A 24,473-nucleotide genomic window follows, 5' to 3' on the forward strand; every position below is an offset into this window, starting at 1 on the left:
ACAGTTTCTTTACATACATAAAGTACAATTCTGGTACTATCTTTTTTATATTATATATTGGCATGGTTTGAAAAAGGACATTTTTATTTCCCTTAAGAGTATACCCCAGTCACTGGGCAGAGTAATAAAGAAGCAGGCAAGCCGGTGCATTAAAGGCACCTCTGTGTTGTTAATGCATTCGACTGTACAAAGAAATATGCGAGCACACACATAAACATGCGCGCACATTAGGCACGAGCTTACAACCGCGCGCTTGCATTCTAACGCTCGTGTGCTCGTCACGCTGGTTACCGGCATGAGGCAATTATCTCCTTTCTGAAAATAGAACACCTTTTTTAAAGGCATTTTGTTGCCAATATTGCCAAAAATCCATACAGATCTGGGCAATGCAATGAATAAGCTGTGCGGTAAGTTTCACTGCGATGGGTGTGGGGCATTTGTAGTTTTAATAAACATGTGAACTGTCGCTAGACGGACGGAGAGACGGATTTCGCCCTGATATGTTCTTGCGCTCGTGTGAGTTTGCCGTCGCTCAGCAGTCGCGCCACTTACCGGCAAGGTGCGTGGGGCACGTGACGATTACTCTCTGGCAGCTGAGCTTGCGATGGGACCCAGTCCGCAACTCAACGCCATCGTCCGTCTGTGTCCCATACACATCGGGCAGTCGCATTTGTCATTAATTGTATGTATGTTGCACTTCTTTCGCACCTTACATAGCCAACCGCGCTAATCGGAGGTGCGAAAATTACCACAAATAGGGAGAATGCAGATCGGTTTGTTGCAAATTAGTTGGTTTTGATGTTAGGTTGAGACAAGAGTTTGTGTGGTCTCATTTTGATAAAGGCAGGGCTCGGTTTGGTGCAAAATTACTCAAAGACCTCTGCCAAAACTTTGCTACATTGTTCTGCAATGAGACGACTTATTCACTCTACATCATTGCTTTTATCCTCATCTCTCTATCGAAACAGATGCATTGTCCTCAATGGGCTCTCCCACAGTTATATAAATGCAACTCTTGATTGCACTATAAACATTTCTGATGCATAACTGAGCCATGTAACAATGCACCACCATCACCATTCTATGAATTCACACAATTGGCATTGCGTTTCAATTCAATGGGAGTTGTTTGGCCATACTTGACTTCACAGATTAGTCCAAGTTGGTGTGTAGGGGGTGCCAGGGGTTAGCTCATATCACTGTCCACTAATGTCAGCTGTGGCCAGGAATCAAACTCAAGTCCCCCGGTTCATAGCACAATGCATGCACCACTAGTACACTATCCCCACAGGTATTCATGTTTATCATCAAATACTGCAATGACTGTCGTTTGGACAATTAACGACTAACACCTCCTCCACACCCCGGCTATTAACGTTCACCAATTTTCAACAAAATCCTACAAACCACCTAATTTCTGTGTTAAATTAACGTGAAAACGAATTGATGTTTTTAAATTCAGACTCGATTTCAGGAACACGCTTTTGAATCAGCGGGTGTTCAATGCGGCAGTAAGCACTGCCACCTGGTGTGGGGTTTACACAGCGAGGAGTGGCCGTGCAGCCAGCGCTGGTGATACGCGGCACGTCGAGCCGTTAATATGCCAGGCAGTGATTCCAGCACACATTGTGGCTGGGTAGGCCATTCTGGCAAATTGTAGAGATCGTGGGCCTCTCTTGTGGAAGCTGTGGCATGGCACCCTTTAAGTCTTTGTGGAAACGGAACATTCAAAGCCACAAGCTTAAAGGCAGGGAGCGGGAGTTCGAAGCCAGAGGCAGTCCCTGTTCCCACGGAGCCTATCGTGAGTAGTCCGCGGCAAGGTAAGGTAAAAGATAAAAACGAGTCTACCTTTACCCTACCTTTTACCCTTACCCCATACAAATTACCCGATTACAGGGTAATTACTGGGATACTACACATGAAAAAGGTTTATAACAGGTAAATGCGAGGTAGAGCGCTTTATTCGTATAGAATACTCTCCAATTGGGCGTTGAGGCTGTCGACGACACCGTCCTCCATAATCTCCTCGTCCTAGTCGTCTTGGTAAATGACGATCTCATCAACAACCTGATCAAGTTCGTCATTGCCGTCGTGCTCGGACGAATTACGGGCAATAAGACCTTGAGCCGCTCTGGCCCAGTTAGACGAGGACCTTCAGGCAGCCGTCCGTGATCCACGAGCGCAAGCACATGGACTGGATGAAGAGCGTCGATGACAGCGACTGGCGAACGCACGTGAACTCCCGCCCGGCTCAGTGAACCACCGCCCGGCTCTGCTATTAGCGCGTTTGCAGGGAGTTGACGTCGCCGGCGCTCCCAAGTAGTCGCAGGCCATCTTGTAGTGGGCAGGGAGCAGCTTTTTGCGGAGAGACCACCACTGCATTACGTCGATGAAGGCGCTGGCGGTCGTGACGCCCATGCTCAGAACACGATCGACTTCATCGCCGTCGTCAATGAAGTTGCCGACGTTGCTGAACAGGGTGCTGAACAACGCCCCCTCCTGCATATGGGCAACGACTGCCAAAGTCGTGATCGCGAGCACGTCTGAGTAGCGATGCTGCAGGACAGAATGGATCATGACCTTCAGTGTAGCCAGTTCGTCTTGGTCTGTCGTTTTCGGCAGCTGTGGATTCAAGTAGGGTGCCACAATGGCGAGTTCCTGAACCAGGAAGTCGCGGTACTGCACCAGCTCGGCCTTCATCCCTGTCACGGTCAAGGACTCATCGTGGTGAAGCCGCTCTAAGTGCGGCTTCACAGCGATCGCAATGACGGATGAGGTCCTCCATCGTCACCGGCACGAGATCCAATGTCGACTTGTGGTCCGCTGACAACGAGGTCATGCTGTCACGCCCTCGATGTTTGCCCACTGCAGTTCAGAGAAAGCACCGACGCTGATCACATCCTGGAAGCACGCCATGATAATATCCAATGGGACACGCTTCTTGATGGCATCGTCGCCCATGTCAAACGTCGAATTCAACCTGGTCAGGGAGTCCTGGTGCGTCGGCTCCTTGCTGACGAGCTTGGCGATCTCAGCACCGTGGTAGTACGACTGCCGAACGACCTTGCTGTGCCTGATATTGATGAGCGACTCGCGCAGTTCAGCGTTGGTCGACTTGATCAGTTTGAGAACTCCGCGCTACCTTTACCCTACCCTTTACCTTACCCCTTGGCATGGTCGACACCTTTACCCTTTTACCCGGTAAAAAGGGTACATTACTTTACCTTGCCGAGGCCTAATCGTGAGGTGCGCTTGCAGGGAGGTCGCGGGAGGTGACGGGCGCTTGGGGTACCACCCCTCCCCCTCTGGGCATAGACAGGAGGAGTTCATCACTGGCCCGTGGAACTTTTGCTGACGTTAAGTTCACTTGGCGTGCGTAGGCTCCGCTACCTTTGTCCCTCTTCCTTTATCTTCCCCTCCCCAAATAAAAACCGGCCACTCCCGCTCGTAGTCCCCAAGTGTGTTCGGCAGGGAGCCCAATCTCATTCCCATCTTTGGACCCAGGATCACTGAATTGGGGCTTTAGCCTGGGGAGTTTTTGTACCTCCTGCCTGTGCCTTGTACCAGGCTCTTGTTACATTGAAAAATAACAATACAAAACAAATGCCAGGCAGTGTGCCCGATGGGGTCTATTTCTGGTCAGGCTCAGCCACAGTTTTAAACAATTGGCCTTGAGAGAGGAATTAATATTATCACTGAGCACTTCTCCCATGTGCCCGTTTCTCTCACGCTAAAGATCTTGGCATATCGACAAAAACGAGTCAAGTGTAGGCTCCTCGTAGTGTGCTCTGTCTGTCGTATAAAAGCCTGGCTTATTGATTATAATCTGGCTTACAGTGAAATGCGCAAGGCAAGTATTTGCAATCGCAAGATTAATGCTAATCATGATTAATGATAACGAATTTAGCGTGCGTTTTGTTTCCCCTGTTATTATCGCGTAATTAATATAGCGGAGAGGGAGGTGGGGCTGGAGAATAGCACTTTGATCGTCAAGTGCATGAGGCACCTGTCTGCCGGGGCAGTGAGGTGCCTGTATGAAGGCAGTCCAGCAAGTAGGTCACTGACCTATCAGGATGCACTGAGTGTGTTCTCCACTCGTATTGCCTGAGTATTTTCTTCTTTTTAGTATTTCAGTTCTTTCCACGCACAAAATTATCCAAAATGAAATGGCCAAACACCATAAGCAACGACATCCTGAAAGTGAGTCATGGTTAATAAATTTACTTTAATGAGTATGATTGTGTTGGCCTCGCGAATTTTATGTCATGCACATAAGAGATAGTGTTCCAGGTGTCTTCGTGCTTTGAGCGCCTGACTCAATCGAAAACTATCAGTTGAATCCCTGGTCGACTTAGCCCATCACCTCTCTGAGGTTGATAAAAAAAAAAACAAGTACCACTTTGTTGGAAGTCAGCAGTGGTCATCCTATGGATATAATGATCCAAGTCTTGGGAATGTGGAATTTCCACCAATGGTTCAAGGGTGCCAACATAAATGATCCCGCCTGATTGCTCATTTCAGCAGGGAAACGAGTCGAACTCTTGGGAAGGGGTGCGACATTTACCTGCGTGATGTGAGTCACTGCATCCCCAAGGATGATCTTGCCGTGACCAATCCTCTTGGCAAGCAGACTGGACAGCTGAAAAGCCCCACCCTGCTCCCACGAACACAAACACACAGAGATCCCTTCCTCTCTGCATGCGACAGGTGCCGGTAGCGGGTGCATGCGATACAACAAGTTTGCCGAACAAAAGCAAATAATTGTTGGAACAGAACTTAGATAAACAAATGTTCAGTTGTGTCCCTCCAAAAGTTATGATGACAAAACATGCATTCATATTGCTCTTCCAATCTAAAAACCACTTCAATAAGCCATCATAATTCTCCACTCAAAAATGTAACATTAAGCGTTAACCGTTTACCACACTTCATCTTCTCATAAGCCTTATAATATGACGACAGAATATATCACACATTATCACACCACATCCATGCAGCATTCAAACATTTATCACGCATTCGTTTGTATAAGCCTTACAAGCAGGTTATACATCATACATCATCATACCACGCTGAAATATTAATCATACGTCAATCACCAAATGCTCATTTAAAAAAATACTTATAAAATACACATCTTCTCAGGCCTGACTTAAGACCATGCAGAGGATGGCATGACTGAAGTTGTAACAGAATAATAATATAAAATCATGATTGACACTTCGAAAGCACCTCTCACCCGGAGGTCACAAGGTGCTGTACAAAACACACAGACGCACGCAGGCACTCGGACCAATCAGATCCAACCCCAAAATAAATTCCTCACGAAATAGAAAAATCCCATAAAAATAAGCACATCTTTATGTATGTGTAGTGACATAGAATGAGTCACTAGAGTGTGGCATGGGATGCTCGAAGAGAGGAGGACTATGGGTATCATAGCCCGGTCTGCCAGTGAGACACATGGGCAGAGCCTGGAACCTCCTGGTGGGATCCAGAGGGGGCGTGGCCGAGGGCAGAGCCAGGCCATGCTGGGGAGGATAAAAGGGAGGCTCTGACACTCAGTTGGGGCTGCTGTTGTCTGGGAATGGAACTCGTGCTGCCGTCGTCCACGTCTTCACATCCTCAGCATCGCTGTTCGGGTAGCGTACGGAGCGTGGGTAGATATCCCCTGTGACTATATGGAACGGAAAAAAGGATGTGCCTCCAACTTTTAGTGTGTCCAGATTGATATACTACGTTTGGTGTCAGGAGTGATCATGAATAAAAACTTTTTGGTTGGGTTGTTAGGGATTTTTTGTTTTTTTTTCCCCTTCAACTCTGGGGATAAGGGGAATAGATGTTGATGAAGGCGAAAAGAAAGGCTCCTACCGTCGGGTTCTCAGGTGAAGAGGGCGGTGGTGAGGGAGGTTTCCGGACAGCCCCGGCAACCAGGGTTCCCAAAGAGGCTATTCTGGCAGGGCAGCATGCGAGGAGTGACGACTCCGCGTTGCCGCCGACTAACAAAGGACGGCGTGCGCACAGTGTGCGCGTTACGGACCTGCTCTCCAAAGTGGGAGCACTGGTTGAGCGACTGGTCGAGGAAGAGGCTGCAGTTGGGTGTGGCGTGCCATGTTTGGCCACCAAAGTGTCAAGCAGGCGGATGTTGGGACCTGCCGAATTTAAACATCCGACGACATCTCATTCGGGGGTGCCTCCCCTCACGCAGCAGTTGCTATTCCTGAAATAATTTTCGGCTGCGGGGGTTGACTTGGAGGCCTTCAAGCGGCACTTTGCCGCTACTCATGAGCTGGCGAGGTGGTCCGACACGGAGGCGCTGTGGGCTCTGCCTACCACCCTGGACGACGACGCCTTGGCAGTGTTCTACGCCATTCTTTCGACAGATAAGGTGATGCTGCAGCATGCTTACGCCCAGATGGCGGCGATCTTTGATCCCCCGTCCAATGCCAGGCAGAGACACCCCTCGCCTTCCGCAGAGCCTTTATGTCGCTGGCGCAGGCTGCATACCCAAAGATGGAGCGAGAAGGGCTGGACTCTTTGGTGTTGGAGAAATTGTTGTCGTTGGCCCGAGAAATAAACGTTTGTCTACCGGCCACGGAGGAGGACGATCTGTTTCAATTAAGGTGGCCCGGTGTATCCAGGCCCACTGCAACCTGCAACGGTGAGTCGGGGTGGCGGGCTGTGCAGGATTCCTGGGAGGGGAGGGCGGCCAGGGGTACCAAGAGCCCTGTTGGGCTGCGCTTCAATATCTTGGTGTCCGCGCGGGAGGGTCGGCGCAGAACGACGGTGGGACCAGCGGAGCGGGTTCTACCCTCTGCCATGGAGAGCCCCCGTCATTTTCTTCTGCAGGCCACATCTCTAAGGGATGTCGCACTGATCCGGGGCAGTTCTTCCCACCTTCGCCATCCTCCTCCCTGCCAACATCTGCTGCTCCGGGCTCAACGGTCGCGATGTATCACACACCCGGCCGACACAGTCACCGCATGCATCTTCGTCGCAGTTTGTGTCGGGTGCGCACGCCATTAGCCCTCATATTGATATGGGGCGTGGGAATTATACATTAGCAAGTGATAATTGGCCACGGGGGTCTGGGCAGTGGGACGCACTGGCACACCGGGTCATGGCGGCGGGAGCGGGATCGTCCACGGTAAGAGGGTTTGTGCAGAGTGTTGAGGTGCGGGTGCTCATAGATACAGGGGCATCCGCCACCATTATTTCAGAGTTTATTTGATGGTGGGTTGCCATGGTCCTGTGAGTAGTCCATGTGTCGCCGCTAATGGCGGGAGCTTAGGTATTGTGGGCAAAATTGTTGCGTCAATACGGATTGGGGCTTGTGAAAGGACGGGCCCGGTGTTAGTTTCAAGTTCATTCGCGATGCCTTGTTTATTGGGGATTGATTTTTGAGGAGGATGCCCCTCAAGCTTTTGATTGACTAGGGGTGTGTTGAGTTACCATCGGGGCATCGGTTGGGATTTTTGATGTCCCCTTCTAGGTTGCATATGGCTAACGCTGTGGTTCAGGCCCTGGTGCTTGAAACTGTTCGGATTCCCCCGGGTGCACAGATGCTTGTACCCTTGCGGCTGCGGAAGCGGCTCGATCAAGAAATTACTGAGGGTGGGGTTCTTTTAACCCCTTCGAATAGAGCGGTTCGTGGTCTTGCTTTAATCGTGGCACAGACGATCATGAGGGCAGATCAGGAGCCCTTCCTTCAGGTGTTGAATGCTGGACTGGGTACTTCGGTTATACAGGCGGGTACAGTTTTGGCTCACGCGATGACTGCGTGTTGTGTAGAGACCGATGATGAGGCCACTCGGGTCGTGGCCAGGGTTGAACGGGAAGTGGTGTCGGATGACTTGTGGATGGATCCATTGGTTGCGGGAGAACCGTGTGCCATTGTAGCGTCGGTGGACACTCCGCCACCCGTAGAGAAGGTGGCGTATGATAATACTATTGGCCTTGCACACGAGGAGTGGGGGCGCCTTCAGGTGGAGGACGCCTCCTTATGGAAAATACGGTGCCGCGTTGATGTGACGAACGGTAGGAAGGGTCCAGGGGGGTGTGTCTCCCGCGGTCTTCCGAGATGGGCTACGTATGCAATGGGATACGGAGGTACAGCGGTACTGTATTGTTGTGCCAACTGCTCTGTGGGGTAGAGTAACGTGAGCTGTCCATGTGCGATCGATGCACCTAGGGGTCCAGAAAATGTTATCTACTTTGAAGCGCGACTTCTTTTGGCCCGGAATGTCAGAAGATGTCCACAATGTATTGAAGGGCTGTGTGGAAAGTGCTCGTCGAAAGCCCCCGCCGAGGCTGGCCCAACCATCGTTGTCTATTGGGGTGTCCCGTGTAAACGAGCTCGTTGCCCTCGACATCCTGGGGCCATTTTCCACCACTTCGAGGGGGATAATACATTTTTGCTGGTAGGGGTAGAATACCTGTCATGGTAGCCGGTGGCATGGCCCCTGATGGATCAATCGGCGGCGTTCATTACCGACGCGTTTTTGTATGGTTATGTGCGAGATAAGGGGGGCCCGAAACGTCTCCTTAGGACCAAGGTCGAAATTTTTCGTCGAAATTGTTGCAGGAGGTATGCAATTTATTTTGTACAAATAAAATTCGGACTTGGCCCTACCATCCCCAGACAGATGGAATGGTAGAGCTCCTACACAGGATTCTTACGTCCATGCTGTGCCAACAGGTTAACGGGGCACAGTCCGATTGGGACCTGCATGTTCCAGGTGTTCTTGCAGCTTACAGGATGGCCCCTCATGCCTCTACCGGATTCTCCCCGTTCTTTTTGAGGTACGGGAGGGAAAATGACCCCCCCACCCATGGAAGCCCAGTTAAATATTGAACCACGTAAGAAGAGTGTCGCTGTGCTGGGACTTATGAGCCTCACCCTTAAACTATTGACGACAGAGGAGAAGGCGTCGCGTGGAAATTCGGCCAAGTGGCAAGCCGCGAATGAGCAACTGGCGGCACTTAAAGAATCGGGAAAACCGTGGAAAGTTGGGGAGAGGGCATGGCTGCATTGCCTCCAGGTGCCAGTGGGCATGGCTCCTAAATTGTATAGGCTATGGCAGGGCCCAGTGGAGGTGATTGAGGTTAGGAGGCCGCAGTGTGTATGGATCCAGGTTGGTCGTAGGCGTTGGTATGTGCATATTTTCCACCTTATGAGGTCGTTTCATCTCCAATATCTGAAAGCCGGGTATTTGATGTGTCTGATGGGCCCGGACTTACGATCATGGAGTTTTGCGCCTCTGCGAGACTCTGTTCCTCCATCTGCAGGATCCCAGGCCCTGATGCCCATGGAGTTACCAGCGGTGCCACCCACAGGCGGGCCAGGGTGGACGGGACAACCTTCACCAATTTCCTCTTCCCCTCCATCGTCGTTCCAGGAGAGATCGCGCCCGTTGGGCCGTCTTCAAGTGGTCCCTGGGGTTCCCGGGGGATCCGTTCTTGCCCCGTACAAGGGACCGGTGACAGATTAATACACTACATATGTATGTTGAACTTTCTTTGCACCATCCGTAGGCAACCATGCTAATCGGAGGTGTGGGGAAGGACAACAAACTAAACACAAAAAGCAGTTCAAAAGAAATTAGTTTTCAATTTAGATTTAAAAGTGCATAGCTCCAGTGGCTTCCTAATATCGGAAGCGCATTCCAGACGGCCGCAGAAGTACATCTGAAAGCGCTGCACGATGATGTGACCATCATTGTTTGATGGCCAGCCAAAAGCCGCTTAAGGTGTGATTTCAATGAATTTCACTGCCTGGAAGCCACACGAGACAAGGCCCCGGTCACACATCGTCATCGTACAGAGACGTGACTTCGGCACACGCAGCGGACCAGACTCGGAAGCCCGAAGTCCTCTTGTAGACGGGTTTATAATGTAGCAGCCACTGTCATTCCTTATTCTCTGCCTTCAATTTATCTGCAGGCAGCCCTCGCATATCCTCACTGGCGTTGTTTCACTTAGAAGCCGGAAATGTACTCCATTATAAATGTTTCGAATTTTTTTTCATTCACTCAATGCAAGTGCATTATTGAAAAAAACATACATTTTATAGAATGAGATGCATATGCAGATTGATCTTGGTCTTGAGTGGAAATACATACGTACATATCCACTTAATTGATAGGCCCTAAGCTTGTTTGCTTGGATAAAGAGTGAATATTTGACCTGTATTACTCAGGAAATACTGCGCAATGAACCCAGAAAACGAAGTTTGATTCCCAGCCAAAGCCAACATCAGTGGCGATTGATATTTGAATCACCAACGCACACTAAGGAACATGGCAAATTGCATGGGGAAGTCTCTATCTAACAACACATTGGCGTAGCACCCGCTACTCATTCTCTGTAGACTGATGTTCTTGTCCTTGTTGTGTTGCTCTGCTCACGCACCACGGATCTCGCTTGTAAAATAGATGCAACTGGCTAAATGGGGTCATCCGTGCAACAACTAATATAAACTTAAATGATGAATTTGGTTAGCTCTTGGACATAAAAAAAAAAACTCTATCGCTGTGGCGATGTCGGAACAATGGCAACGTCGAAGCAACCATGTTGAGATTCACTTCCCCTGTGATTTCATTAATTGTCATTACTAAAAGAAAAAAGTCCATTTTTGTCTCACTTATATTGTCTCATGTGCATCGTCTGCGCGTATGTTTATTATTTACTTGCTTATCCTATGAATGTAACAATAGATCAATAAAAATGTATTCTTTCATTTATATTCCACGCGTCGAATCGTGTGTCGTGGGAATCGATTATTTAGGATTTGTGTGTGTTGCATGCAGCAGGATTACGTGACCGCTGTAGTCACTCGAGATGCTATGGTCTGATTGATTAAAGACATTTTAAATAGTGACATTGAGTTGACAATTCATAGCATCCTTGCGTGGTTAGCCATTCCATACCTTGTCTATCCTGCCTCAATTTTACTGTCTCATCTATTCCATCTCGCTTATTCTGACCATGAAGACCAAGGAAATTCTTCGAGTGAGATTTAGGGCAATTGAAGATAATTGCATGCTATTCGATGCATGCATCATGAGCCTTAGAAGCGCTATGAATGAATGACTCATTACTCGTCTCATGTGTGTCGCACTGCTTGTTGCTGTCAGCCATCAACACTGCAGTGCTGATGACTCATCCAGTGCCACTTTGACAGAAGCAATCGTTAATTTGTGCGGAAGCATAGGTCTGACTCTTATAGCAACATTAGCAAAGCCATAGAGGAGGCTCGCTGTCTTTGAGAGCAAGGCATGTAAGTAAGCAGATATTACCCTAACCACTACTGTAATGTAATTATGTTGTCAAGAATGGCTTGACAAATGTAAGCATCTGTTTCACTGCATCAATGTATCATTTTTCCTAACGTTTGTTTATCGTTTTGGGAAATATGTTCATGGCTGCGGAAAAGAACGTATCTGAAGTATGATGATGCCTTATCCATTCCAATAAGGGCAACGCATCATAAATGCAGAGTAGCGTCCATGATGAATGGTGTATATTTGCATAATGCAGTATATAAGAAGATGGTCTTGAAGTTTTGCCAAGAGACATGAATTTTTCATTTTAATTCACAACAGCGAGTTAATTACTCGTGTGTTCAGTAGCCATGTAATGACTCTCGCCGCCCACACCCCTCCCCCAGCCAGCTCGGCGATTCCATTAGTTGGCACAATTTGGGGTCACGATCCAATTCAAGAATCAATTCGTTTTTGTCTCGTTTTTTCCCGTTTCTGCAGTTCTGCTTGCTCCATTAGCCTAAATGTAACATTAACATACCAATTGCATAAATGTAAATAAATTATTCCCACACGAATGATTAAATTAATGTTTCGTGAGTGTACACATCAAACTGTATTGATAATTGTAATTGATACATCGTTGCATGCTTATTATTTATTCAGTTAAATAAGCGAATGTAGACAATAATTTGTTGAATCATACAAATTTGCACAAAAAACAGATTCAGTTGGTGCTGGGCAAGACAGAAAAATAGAAATGTACATGGCAAATATATTCTTTATATATTTATATCAAATACAACGCCTCAAATGTATTGATTTGTCAGTGTCATTGATCGTGAGAAATTTCCACCGTCATTTGTCACGTTTTGATGGGTTGTTACTTGATGTAAGCTCCGTGAGTGGTAAGATCCAGTCTGGTATAGAGTTGAGTCCTAACCCCACGTTAAACGGAGGCTGTGTCAAGAGTTATCCAGTGTATGAGTACATCCGGCAAAATGTCAACTACCTTGCCTGGTATATAGGTCGTTGGTTCAATCCCGAGCCTGACCATGCCTCTATATCTGGAGTTTGCACGTTCTCCCCGTGGTCCCATGGATGTTTCTCCGGATGTCCTCCGAATTTTCCCTCCGCATTTAGAAACATTCGTTTAGAGTATTTGACTGCTGTAAATGTCCACGTGATTAGCCAATTCGTTGTGCTATCATTTGTGGTCAGGTTGCTTCTGAAAAAGAGCTTTCAAGCTCAGTGGGCCTTACATGCTAAAATGACATCAGTTTAGTTTAAAGAGTTTAGTTTATCCGGTACACAGATATGTCCTTGCAGCCAATGTGCGACACGCTCACAAGAGGCTTGCACCTACAAACCAGTACAATGCCTGGATTTATAGAGCATCTAAATGCAACAGCCTCTCAAGGCGCTGGAAGTAAAATAGCGTGATGCATTTCACGGGGGGAAATGGAGCATAATCGCGTTGTACATTGACATTGTATTCAGAGAAGAGGCAGTCGTTGTCGGCAGAGGAGAATAGGAAAGTTTTCAGCCTGGACTTGAACTGGTGCAGGGAGCAGGCAGCAGGAATGGTTGGAGGCAGCAGGGGAGACGTGGATTGATCTCTTTTGTTAAAGTATTGAGCAATAGTTGACTGGGGGCTTCATTGGGAAGCCTTCATTACAGGTGTGGAGAGTGCGTGGAGTGGAGTTCAGTTATTTGCGAGGTAGACAGGGGCAAGTCCTTGGAGAATCTTAAAGACATTGAGTGCATTATTGACATTGATCCTGAACAGATTTGGGAGTCTGCGGTGAGAATGGAGTGTTGGGCTGTAGTGGTCTCCATATTCAGGAATGGCTAAGGATTGTCTGGAGTTTGGAGGCGAGAAACGTTGGGGATGCCAAAGAGTGTAAGAGTAGCCGAGTTGACGCGCGATAAACCCGGCCGCAGAAAACTCCCATGGGCAGGGGTCGGCAACCAAAATAACAAGAAGTAATTTTTTTCCAATTCAGTAAAAAAACGATTGCAAGAGCTACAGTGCATGTGAATACGAGAAGGTGGTCCTTAATCAATAACGTCGCAAAACAGTCCTTAAAGAGCCGCATGCGGCTCTGGAGCCGCTGGTTGCCGACCCCTGCCCATGCCAAAGCGTGTGTCGAATCAATGCCATCCACCAGCTGCTCAGCATCTGGTGCAGCAGGCGTTCCGCTAGTCTTCACAGTTGTCAGTCTTTCCTGATAAATGTTTATCTCAGCTGTGAAAGTTGGCAGATATTCCACAAAAGAAAGAAAGAAAGAACAGTCTTTGAACATGTTGATTTTCTTTGACAGCTCAGTCTGCTGCAATGTGACCAGTACCTGATTACAGGGTCTTTGGGCCAAAAGAGTGTCTGGCTAAAAACAGAACTTGTATGGTATTTTCCATCAAACATTGTGGGATTTTTCCCATAAAGCTCTGCGGTCTATTTACATGTCAAGTCAGCGTGTTACCTAATACATCTCTTGTGCCTCCACATGTAAAAATCGATTGCCTAATGACTTTCCAAATAAATATTAGCACAGCTGGCTATGTATGGTGCAAAATAAGTTCAACATACACGCAAACATTATCCACCAGCATTTTCATATAACAAAGGTTTGGCTTTAAATGAAAAAAAATTAAACAAGGTGGCGGCAATACGGCTGTGGAGCTGGTTGAATATTTTGGTGAAGGGTACCTTGACTTTGAACTCCTGTGCCGACCCCACCGAGGCCTCTATTAGAGGCAGGAATCCCCCGGCTGCGGCCGCGTAGCTCAGGTAGTAGAGGCACGACACCTGTGAGCACTCGAGCCCAAAGTTGTTCTTGCATGCCACGTCCACTGCATCCTTAGCAGCTGCGTGGGGCGGCAGAAGCGGTTATTAGTAGTAGCAGTTTTATGTAACAATAATAGGGGTGGCAAGGTAGTCCAGCCAGCTTATAATGGCTTGAAATAATCAATGGTGTAATTGTGGCAAATGTGAATACTGTAAAAAGATAAGCAAACAATATTTCATTAAAATGTCTCTCCTCGTAAGAAAGGAATGTATTTCCCACATAGCCAATTGGCCAATGGGTTGTGTGGGTAATATATTTTTAGGTCTCCTTCATATATCTGTCTGTAATAGAGGTTTTTGGGTTAGACCGCGTAAATATATAAATGTGTCGTTAAACCCGCCACGAGCCGACACAGCCAACTAGTAAGGGTTGTCACGTAAACAGAGCGTGCCAATTCGTCACTAGTACAGCACACTGGTGTGTTGGAGAGCCAAGCCACAACATTTACAATCTGAGTACAACGTTTCGCCAGTAATTACAACTAGCTTACAGATATATGAAGGAGACATACGGTCTCCTTATATATATTGTTTTAATGGCTTGGCTGTGTTAGAGTCACTGGGCCACCACTGAGGTTCTGAGTTGAATCCTGGAGCTTGCTGCCCTAGGAGTTAGCAATTGTTGCAGCAATGAGCCAGCACTGCTAAACTCCTGGGTGTGAAGCCAGGCACCAGCAACTGGCTCTCATGGCCTAAGCCCAGTTAGCCACAACTGCACAAAAAAACAGGCATTTAAGTTAATGTTTTCACTCATTTTGATCTGGTTCAATTCTGAGGGAAAACGCTTACAACAACTGTCATTCACCACTAAGTGGTGGTGATATTGTCTACACAGAGATCGTACGAAACTAGGCTCACTTTGAAGCCACGCGAAGTGTCAGGGGCATTGCTGGCAAGTCATGGGACAGTTCGAGATGGTATGGAAAAAAACACCGAGATGAATGGCATGAGACACCACCTGTGCTCCCCACTGCACAGGTAGACACTTTATACTCTCATACCTTGGGTCCAGAGGTTCTGCTGTTTGAATGTCTCCATGGTCATGCTGTCAAGCTGGGCTGCCAGGGGGCATGCTGCTGGGTTGGCTGCGGGCACTGTTTGGCACAGCCGGTCTATCTGCAGTTTCCAGGGTGGACATTGCCAAGGGCGCTTTCAATATTCTTCACATTTATTTGATGAATATTATATTACTAGCCTTTTGCCCGTCCAAGGACGGGTGAATTGCAGTAAATCTGAAACTTGCAATCGAAAAGCAGACCGCGACGTGATATTCATTGCATCAATGCGTGTGAACTTTGTAAGGGTGCGGTGACACAGACCTATTTCATTTTAAGGTTATAATCCCTTGTTCATCACGACGTCCTTTTTACTTCGATGTCTCAACAACGTGACGGAGATCGCGTGACGTGAGGGTTCTGCCTTTGTCGTGAGAGTTGTAAGTTGACGCCGAGGAGGGGGGAGGAGGTGCCTCCGCCCCCCATGTGGAGTGACGTCACCCGCTAATTATTATGAATGGGGGGGGGGGGGTGTCCATTTGGAGGACGTCACCTGCTCATGAATATTAAGGAGGGCGGCTGGTCGATGTGGAGTGACGTCACGAGCGTTAAGGACAGACATCCCTGGGTGATTAGAGTAGGTATATGGCCGAAGGAGGAAATACATCAGAGAGTATGCCCACTGCGCAGATGGAAATGTGAAATCATCTCGCGTACAGGTGTGATGGATTATTTGATACATCGTAAGACTGTGAGAGATGACGTTGGTCTTGGGGAGGCCGACATCCAGCAGTGGATAGATAATAGCTGCTGCTGATTAAGTTGTTTTAAGTCGTATCCTGGTGTGTGTTCAAGTCAATGGGAGGTTCATGGTAGTTTTCCAATGGGAATGTGACATTTTAGTCACTGGATCAGGGACACCATTGGAAATGAGCAACATCTCACTTGTCGATTGAGTGGGCACACACGTTGATTTTGAGCATTATTTTGTGATATATCCTTTCGCTGGTATGGATCTGTTACGTAGCGGCTAGCACACTGCAGGAACCCGGCTACCCAGGTTCGATTCCCAGCCACGGCTGTCATCAATGGCACTTAATCATCTGAATTGGAAATGGCCCCGCCGCCTTCGCCAACTCCCACTGAGTAGAGTGGTGAAGTAGGATCATTGACTGGCTTGGTATGTTTGTTGCCTTCTGATTTTACATTTACATTTATTGGCAGAAAGTGTAATGAAGAACCATCAAAGCTTGTTTAGAAGCACAACACTGACACTTTAATGACATGCGAGCGTAATGTTCCTCTGTTGCAAGGCTGTAAATAATTATACGTTCCTCATGTGCTGCAGAAACCCCCCCCCTTACCAAGGATGCTTAATTTAATGGCAGCGTTGATTAAATCAAGCGCTGTGGTTAATTCGCAGAATTCCCCAAGCATCGTGCGGAGACCGTTGGGGAAATTTAACGCGCGTGGGGTGCGCTCAGCGGGGACGTTACGAGGTTCTCATCACCAGGGGGTGCTCAACGCTCAAGAACCCGCGCTGGAAAACAGATGGCAAGCACCGATAGTGTCTTGACAGCTGCAGCCTCCACACAGCAAAGCCGCTGCTGTGCACTTGCCCTCCCGTGCACGTCACAGGCCCAGCCGTATTTTTAAACATCTACCTCTCGTGAGATTAAACAAAGCTGTGGTCTGATAATTGGTTCTTTACCCTTCTATCTGGCAACAAAACTGACACCTTTTTACAAGGAGTCATGTTTGCATAGACCGCAATACCTGCAGTCATAATACAAACAAAAGAACATAACTCTGATAATGTGCACTGTTATCAGAGTTATGTTCTTTTGTTTGTATTATGACTGCAGGTATTGCGGTCTATGCAAACATGACTCCTTGTAAAAAGGTGTCAGTTTTGTTGCCAGATAGAAGGGTAAAGAACCAATTATCATATTTTTACTGGCAAATGAGGTTCCCATAGTGTAAAGCTGTGGTCTGTTCGGTACGTCTTAGAGCCCCGTGAAGTCAGTGTGTCACCGCTCAACGGCGCGTAGAGCCGGTGATCATCTGCAACGACGGCCCTAAACTGTTGGGTTTACATTCCACGTTACCGTGGCGAGGGCATCACACGTGTGAAAGTCAAAGGTCAAAGCGTCTCTTTGCTTAGGTAGGTGGTCAAATGCATTCGCAGCCCTGAGATATGCCGCAATCATACAATTACTGGCCCCACCTCTTTAAACTCAAACAACTGATAGGTAGGTGTTGAGAAAGTGACTGAAATTCCACATTTCTGTGGTAAGCGCCAGTACATATATCACACCTCCCCAGGACGTGTAGATCATGGGTTTTAATTAACCATACTTCACCACGTTGGTTAGTGCTCGCCGGTGAAGAGGGCCGGGGAGGCCTGAACTGTTTCAGATATTACTCATCACTGGCGCTTGCAGTGGCCATTAGTCAAACTCAGGCTCACCAGGTTCACAGCACAATGCAACAGCCAGTGAGCAAACGCTTCACTCCTACACGTGAATGCCTCCTCGGCATAAATTAACACACGTAACTTTCCATGACATTTAAAAGATTCACTTCTTGGTGTCCAGATACATATCACGGTGCCTGTGTTTGACCTCGCCTAGACAACACATGACAGAGTCATGTCACGAACGTTATACGCTTCACAAAGGTAGTGTGCGGGGACCGAGCCAGCGGAGTACCTTCCACATGAAGAGCTGCAGGTCCACGAGCGCCAGCAGGGACAGGCTGGGGATGCTGGATGAGTAGGTGCCGATTTTGGCGTTCGCGCCGCCCAGCTGACACACCTTGGTACCGTGGGTGTATTGTGGGTACACGTCCAGGCCGAGCTCTTTGAGGAGACCCATCACGTGCCGTTGGGTGCTGAGGACCCAGAGGCAGGTGCCAAACAAATTCAACGTACGTACATACATTGTGTTAAGGGGCTGCAAGGGAAATGGTAGGTCTAAATAGAAAAACATGCATCTTAAATAATGAATAAACCCGTTTAGGCTTTGTGATAATACCGTATATCTAAAATGTGTCAGGCAAAACGAAGTTTGCATGAACTGAAAATAATGTTAATGTTCTTGCACAATTCAATGCATGGCATCGTGTCAGAATATATATTAATGTGAGTGATTACGGGTCTACTCGATAGAACCATTGTTGATTTCCCACAAAGTAGTCGTAATTTTAGCCAATAACAACCGAACCGGGTTGAGACTTTGCGACCAAGTTATTGCGAGTGGACACGGCATACTAACGACACACCCACCAACTCGTACGCGCACTCTTGACACGTGGAGCAAGTCTCAGGTTCTATTGCGACCCAACGTCTATTTAACACTTAACACGTAGGCTGTTTAACACGTAGGCTGTTTAACACGTAGGCTGTTTAACACGTAGGCTGTTTAACACGTAGGTTGTTTAACACATAGGCTGTTTAACACTTAGGCTGTTTAACACGTAGGCTGTTTACCACGTAGGCTGTTTAACACTTAGGCTGTTTAACACGTAGGCTGTTTAACACGTAGGCTGTTTAACACGTAGGCTGTTTAACACGTAGGCTGTTTAACACGTAGGCTGTTTAACACTTAGGCTGTTTAACACGTAGGCTGTTTAACACGTAGGCTGTTTAACACGTAGGCTGTTTAACACGTAGGCTGTTTAACACGTAGGCTGTTTAACACGTAGGCTGTTTAACACGTAGGCTGTTTAACACGTAGGCTAACGTCTATTTGCATCCCGTGCCATATTTGCAACATGTGGGGAAGGTAGTGCAGACTGCACCTGCCGACCCACTGTCCGCCGAGGTCCCACGTGTCTTGCCCTGATGCAGACTTCAGCCGAGTTGCCACTGTGCGTCCTCCCACCCGCTCTGGTGTTCATATGTACACAAATAAAGACAAATATCCCCTGTATAGCCTTAACAAACGGTTGGGGCAAGTGTTGTTGGCGAGCACCTTTGAAGGCCGGCATAGCACACAAGGGGGTGGATGGCCAGCACCATGCCCGGCCGCATTTGTCTCCCGAGTGACGATGTTTACAAACTGCTCAGTTGACCTCGGGGAGGCCCAGAGTCGATTTCGATAATCGCTATCACTGGTGTTGGCCGTGAACAGCAATCAAACTCAGGTAACCAGATTCGCAGTAGAGCGCAATAAAACTGAGCCACTAGTGCTCCCCACTTCACCACCACCAGTCACATCCAGTATGTATGCACAGGCACGCGTATGCTGAGGCACATGGACTCAAACACACAGAGAAATGTAATGTTATTCCCCAGGGTGGATTCCACATTTCTAGACCATTTTCTCACTCGCCCATCTATGGGAGTTGATGGCCCAAGAGGCACAGTAATTTTGAAAAACTGGGGGGCATGCCCCACTCATTGAAGGGTCCTATGTTCAAGGTGAGACATCGCATGGCTCATGACAGCCATATATTTCTATTGCACATACACACACACACAAGTTATTCCATCTTGCCAATTCAAATAATTGAATTGAGGAGCCACTACTGGGGATCCCTGAACCTGTGCTCAGCTGCAGCCGAGCCCTGCATCTCAAGTCAAGGGGGGTGGTGTAGATGGGTCGGTGGATGGATGGGAGGGTTTGGACCAACCAGAGTTTGCAGGAAATGCCAAGATTGTAGAGTTGATGTTTGAGAATCTGCAACTGTAAAATGCATGTTTACTAGGGATGTGTTCTAGATTCATGGCTTAATCTGAAAAATCTGAACCCAGGTCTTACATTTTTTTGGGATAATCCGAATTTCCATTGTTACTCAGATTAATCCAAAAAAGTGATGTCACTGAAAGAAACGTTGTTTACATTGCGCCAAAACTGACATTGTATGACGTTACTTTGACATGTCACTTTTACTTATATTTATTCAAATATAACACGTAAATTTCTTGTTTTACTAATGTAACTTTAAGTATTTTTTTTAACTCAATGATCAAAATTTTCAATTATTAAAATAAGTAAACAAAGAAAGGCATTAAATTGTAATACATTTAAATACGGAAATATGAAACAAATAAAAAAATTGAACTGCAATAAAGGCCAATATTTGAACAATCGATAAATTAAAAACTCATTCAGATTCCCTTCTTCGGCCTTCTGGAGCACACTTCGTTCCGATATTAGGAAGCAATTGGAGCTAATAACTTTGAAATCTAGATTGAAAACTCACCTATTTAGAACTGCTTTTTGTGTTTAAATTGTTGTCTTTACCCTGCACCTCCATTTTACACGGTTGGCAACGTACGGTGCGAAAGAAGTTCAACATACATTCACACATTCCAAATGTGTACCTTTCCCCTCGAGCACAATCACGCCCAGTGCTGGGTCCGTCTGCAACAGGCGGTATGCAGCAGTCAAGCCAGAGATGCCAGCGCCGACCACCACCACATCGGTGCTCATTTCTGCCCCGTGTTCTGATTCTGCCTTCAAGTGAGCCATGGTATCACCTCTTCAGACCTCTGCACTCCAGCACCTGCCACGTTCAGATTAATTCGGTTAACACGTTTCTGTATCAGCAAAAAATGTAAAGGTGTTTTAAATTGTGTATCGGGAGAGTGTTCGACTCGTAATTTGGAAGGTCGCAAGTTGAAGTCCTGGTTAGGGGTCAACTCAACGTAGTGCTGGACTCGTAATTGGAAGGCAGCAAGTTAAAATCCCCGTCAGGAGTCAACTCAACCTGGGTTCCTGGAAATGGTGAAGAGAGATATCTAAACCAGTCATGGGTCACCTTTCGCCAACCCACACTGAATATGGTGGTGAAATGCAGCCAAACAGCCCTCATGACCGACACAGACTGTAGATGCCTTTTCCCAGCAGAAGAATAACAAAGGGCTGTCATAAATCCTATTATATAATTTGCTAGTGGGGAAACATCATATTTAAGCTTATTTTTCAAAATTTCAGTCTTTTCCAGTTGTACAATGCTTTGCCTATGGATTTATGCTCTGTTGTGCATTACATCATCGCTGGTGAAGTATATTTAATCCATATTAATAAGCCATAGGCAGCTTTCAATTGTAGGAATGCTTTTGAGAAAGCACACACACTGTCCCCTCAAGCGCTGCAATTTCGTTCAAACTCAGGTAAAGATACCTCCGAATATGGGAAATCAAAGGGGACTGGAAACGTAAATATTTGTGTTTTTTTGCTGCTTTCGCTAATGTCTAACATAAATCACCATTCAGCCAGTCGATAGATAAATCAATACCTTTAATCGATCAGTGACATCACCATCCATCACTGCCGCACTGTCCTGGAAGCAGCACGGTGTTACTGGCTGGCGACCGGCGTGCATACCAGGGGGTTCAGCCATCGAGTCTCCTGCTTGCATCAAATGTCTTCAACCTCTGGTCTCTTTGGTATATTACTAAAGTTCAGCAGGGGTGTGCTTATGGCTGTCCGATTTATCCAAACGCACAATATGTCTGCCCCTGTGGGCAAATGTAGCCCGCTCAAGAATGCAGGGGAAAAAACTGGAAAGATTGTTTTTCTTCTTCATGCTAATAGCTCAAAATTGGATATCTCTGCTTACACGCAGTTCTTTGCCCCTTTTATTCAGTGAGGAAAAGCTTCTGAGATGGACATCCTGTTTGCAAAGGAGAGCTAAGAGCAAATATACATTGGGAAATATAGTGGACTTGTATTGGGTATATTTTTTTTATTTCAATGAAAATTTAATGAGTTCTCTATTATCAGCACTCTGCTTTATATTTACTGAATTGAATTATTGAACTAAAGGGTTAGTAATGGTGCCATTAGTGTTAATAATTAAGTGGCCCCATCTTGAATACTTTTTAAATACACCTTATGTGCATACCACACTTGCATATAACCCAAAGTATACAGAGAAAGATTGGCTAAACTGTGCCATGAAAATAATTCACCTTTATTATCTTTGTGCCCTTGCTAAAGCCATAGCCATTTATTTCACTTCGGATACTTTATACGGGAATGCATTACACGTCGCAGATTATTAATTTGGTAATGATGGCCTACCCTTCCTATACATAATAACACTTTGAGAACCATTAACATTTACAAGCAGTCAACAATGTGGCACTGCATATCAGAGGAGGTTGAGACCGAAGCAGTGAACCTTGGAAATGAGGCCGTGATATTACCCATAGGATCTGCGAGTCTCAAATGTTACACCCAACATAGGAGTCATAATATGGGGCAATGTGCACAATGTTTTGCTATGTGCTCTCCTTCTGTTATCTCGCCCGTGCAGGCGCTGAGCGGGCTATCTTTAGAAGTCCTTGCTTGCTACAGAAATGGCCTTAATAAAACAGGCCCCTTGTATTTGCGCTTGTGCATGTCCCATCAATAGTGCAACTGTTAGCGTGCTGCGCTACGAACCCGATCTCCCGAGTTTGATTCCCGCTCATGACCAACTGCAGTGACGATAATCTGAACTGGTCCTTGACTTCCCCTAGGTCGACTCAGCATGAAATGGAGTACTTGGTGCGGTGTGTAAACATCGCCATTGGGGAGACAAAGGCCGCTACGCGTGGTGCTGGCCACCCACCCCTTCGTGGGCCGTACCAGCCTTCATAGGTGCTCGCTAACAGCGCTCACACCAACAGTCTGTTAGAGGCTACGAGGGGGATATTTGTCTTGTTGTGCTCTCATAGGTCGCTGGGCAGCCAAGAGATCGATGTGACTGCCATCGAGACAGTTTCACGGAGTGGACAAGTTTAATTTCTGGCTGTGTCTCCAGCTCATTCAGCAGTTCTGTACTGCTCATCCCTATTGGAATGCGATTCCTGCCAAAGGGTTCAGTGTCTCCATTGAATAACCGTTGTTGACTTTCCATCAGTAAGCATTTTATATTGAACACTTATGGGCTGAATAGTTCTCCGACCAGAATTTGAACTTGTGAATTTTTGGTTGCAAGTGAAGTATATGGGCCATCTCCTGTCAAGATGTTACGACGTGTAGAGCCTTATGAAGTGATTTAAAATGTTCCTGCATCATATGTACAACTAAATATGTTTCAATCGTTCAATTAAGAAAGTCTTCCTTTTGTAACGGATTGTTTTTATTCCAACCAGAATTATGCCATATCCACACGTTTCTTTCGTTTGGTTGTTCGTGTCTCTATGGCTAAAGGGACACTGTACCTTAGTTGGCTCTCGCTGGCTTTCACGTGGATAATTTTTTATTTTATTTACGCGTGTAAAGCTAATCTGATCCGGACTGTGCACCTGATCCAGAGCGCAAACGATTCCAAAGTCCTACTGAGGTCACGAGGCCGTTCCGTGCTCGGTGCGGGAATGAAGTGAAGTGAAAGACTCAAACGACAGAGCCACCCTTGGTGTGCACGTGGGAGTGCGCTGGCAACGCAAACAGCACAAGGCAGAAGACAGCTCTTGTGATGACAAAGCTGGAATGCATTGCGTGAGCGCAATAACAATTACGCCACTGGTAACCAACCCGGTCCTGTTTGCTCCGCATATATTATCCAAGGATTTAAACTTCAGGCGTAATGATTCGCCACCCTGGTGATTCTGTGAATTGTCGTGATTCATGGTGGTGACTTGATCTTGATTCGCGGCCACGGATAACATCAGTGGCCAGAGTGGTTCTTGATCCCCCCTCCACCCCCCACATAACCTGCACTCCCCACTTTGGTGGGGTATGGTCAAAAACACAACACACATGACCGACACGGCACGGGGGAGTTCTTCATCCAGCAGAGGATTGACAAAGGGCCTGTACGTTCGCTCTACAGTATTGTGAATGTAGCGGTCACTCGTGGCTACCGTGAGCCTAAGCCTCGATATTAATCAATGCATCGTTCAACTTCGAGAGGCCTTCAAACGGCCTCTGTCAATGGGGACATGCATTCATCAGTATCGACTAAGTCGTGTACAAAGTGTCACTTGGTCCGCACGTGAACAAGAACTCGCGGATTTCCCTCTTGCCCATCATCCTCCTCGCCCCTCCACTCCTCCCTGCCCCTCCCCGACCCCTTCGTGATCCCGAGGTAGCCTCGACAGCTATCACTCATCCCTCCATCGCTGTGACTCCGCCCCTGCCGTCTGGGAGAGTTGTGACGCCGCTTTGTAAGCTATGTCAAGCGCCTTGCGTTGAAGGCGATCAATGAATATAAATTAGATGTTAATTTGTATTGAGGACGGGTAAATTGTAGCAGGTCCTCAATATCCAATCATAATACATCGTCAAATTGTCAAGTCTATCAATGCCGTAAAAACACAAGCAAAGTAGGCAAAGTAGAATCTTGTGTTACACTGGTAGAATGTGCTGATGATTTGCACGGAAGCTTTGTTCGTTTTTTATTGTAACTAGTAAGTTTGTTTGCACAATT

The 24,473-nt window shown here is 47.0% G+C and overlaps 1 protein-coding gene across 1 annotated transcript in view; it reads right to left on the reverse strand.

The window, feature by feature from the left end:
• The window catches only part of LOC144944643 (putative flavin-containing monoamine oxidase A), a 40,712-nt gene that overhangs the window by 15,792 nt on the left and 447 nt on the right, over nucleotides 1–24,473 (reverse strand). The window contains exons 2-8 of the mRNA XM_078872996.1: nucleotides 20,434–20,615; nucleotides 18,906–18,993; nucleotides 17,816–17,996; nucleotides 15,111–15,225; nucleotides 13,972–14,129; nucleotides 4,565–4,654; nucleotides 553–640 (exon numbers count right to left, since the gene is read on the reverse strand). Coding sequence (XP_078729122.1) covers nucleotides 553–640; nucleotides 4,565–4,654; nucleotides 13,972–14,129; nucleotides 15,111–15,225; nucleotides 17,816–17,996; nucleotides 18,906–18,993; nucleotides 20,434–20,581 — 868 coding nt within the window. The 5' untranslated portion in view covers nucleotides 20,582–20,615. The remainder of the gene's footprint in view (nucleotides 1–552; nucleotides 641–4,564; nucleotides 4,655–13,971; nucleotides 14,130–15,110; nucleotides 15,226–17,815; nucleotides 17,997–18,905; nucleotides 18,994–20,433; nucleotides 20,616–24,473) is intronic.

The sequence above is a fragment of the Lampetra fluviatilis genome, chromosome 35 (assembly GCF_964198595.1).
Source record: "Lampetra fluviatilis chromosome 35, kcLamFluv1.1, whole genome shotgun sequence".
Taxonomy (NCBI): domain Eukaryota; kingdom Metazoa; phylum Chordata; class Hyperoartia; order Petromyzontiformes; family Petromyzontidae; genus Lampetra; species Lampetra fluviatilis.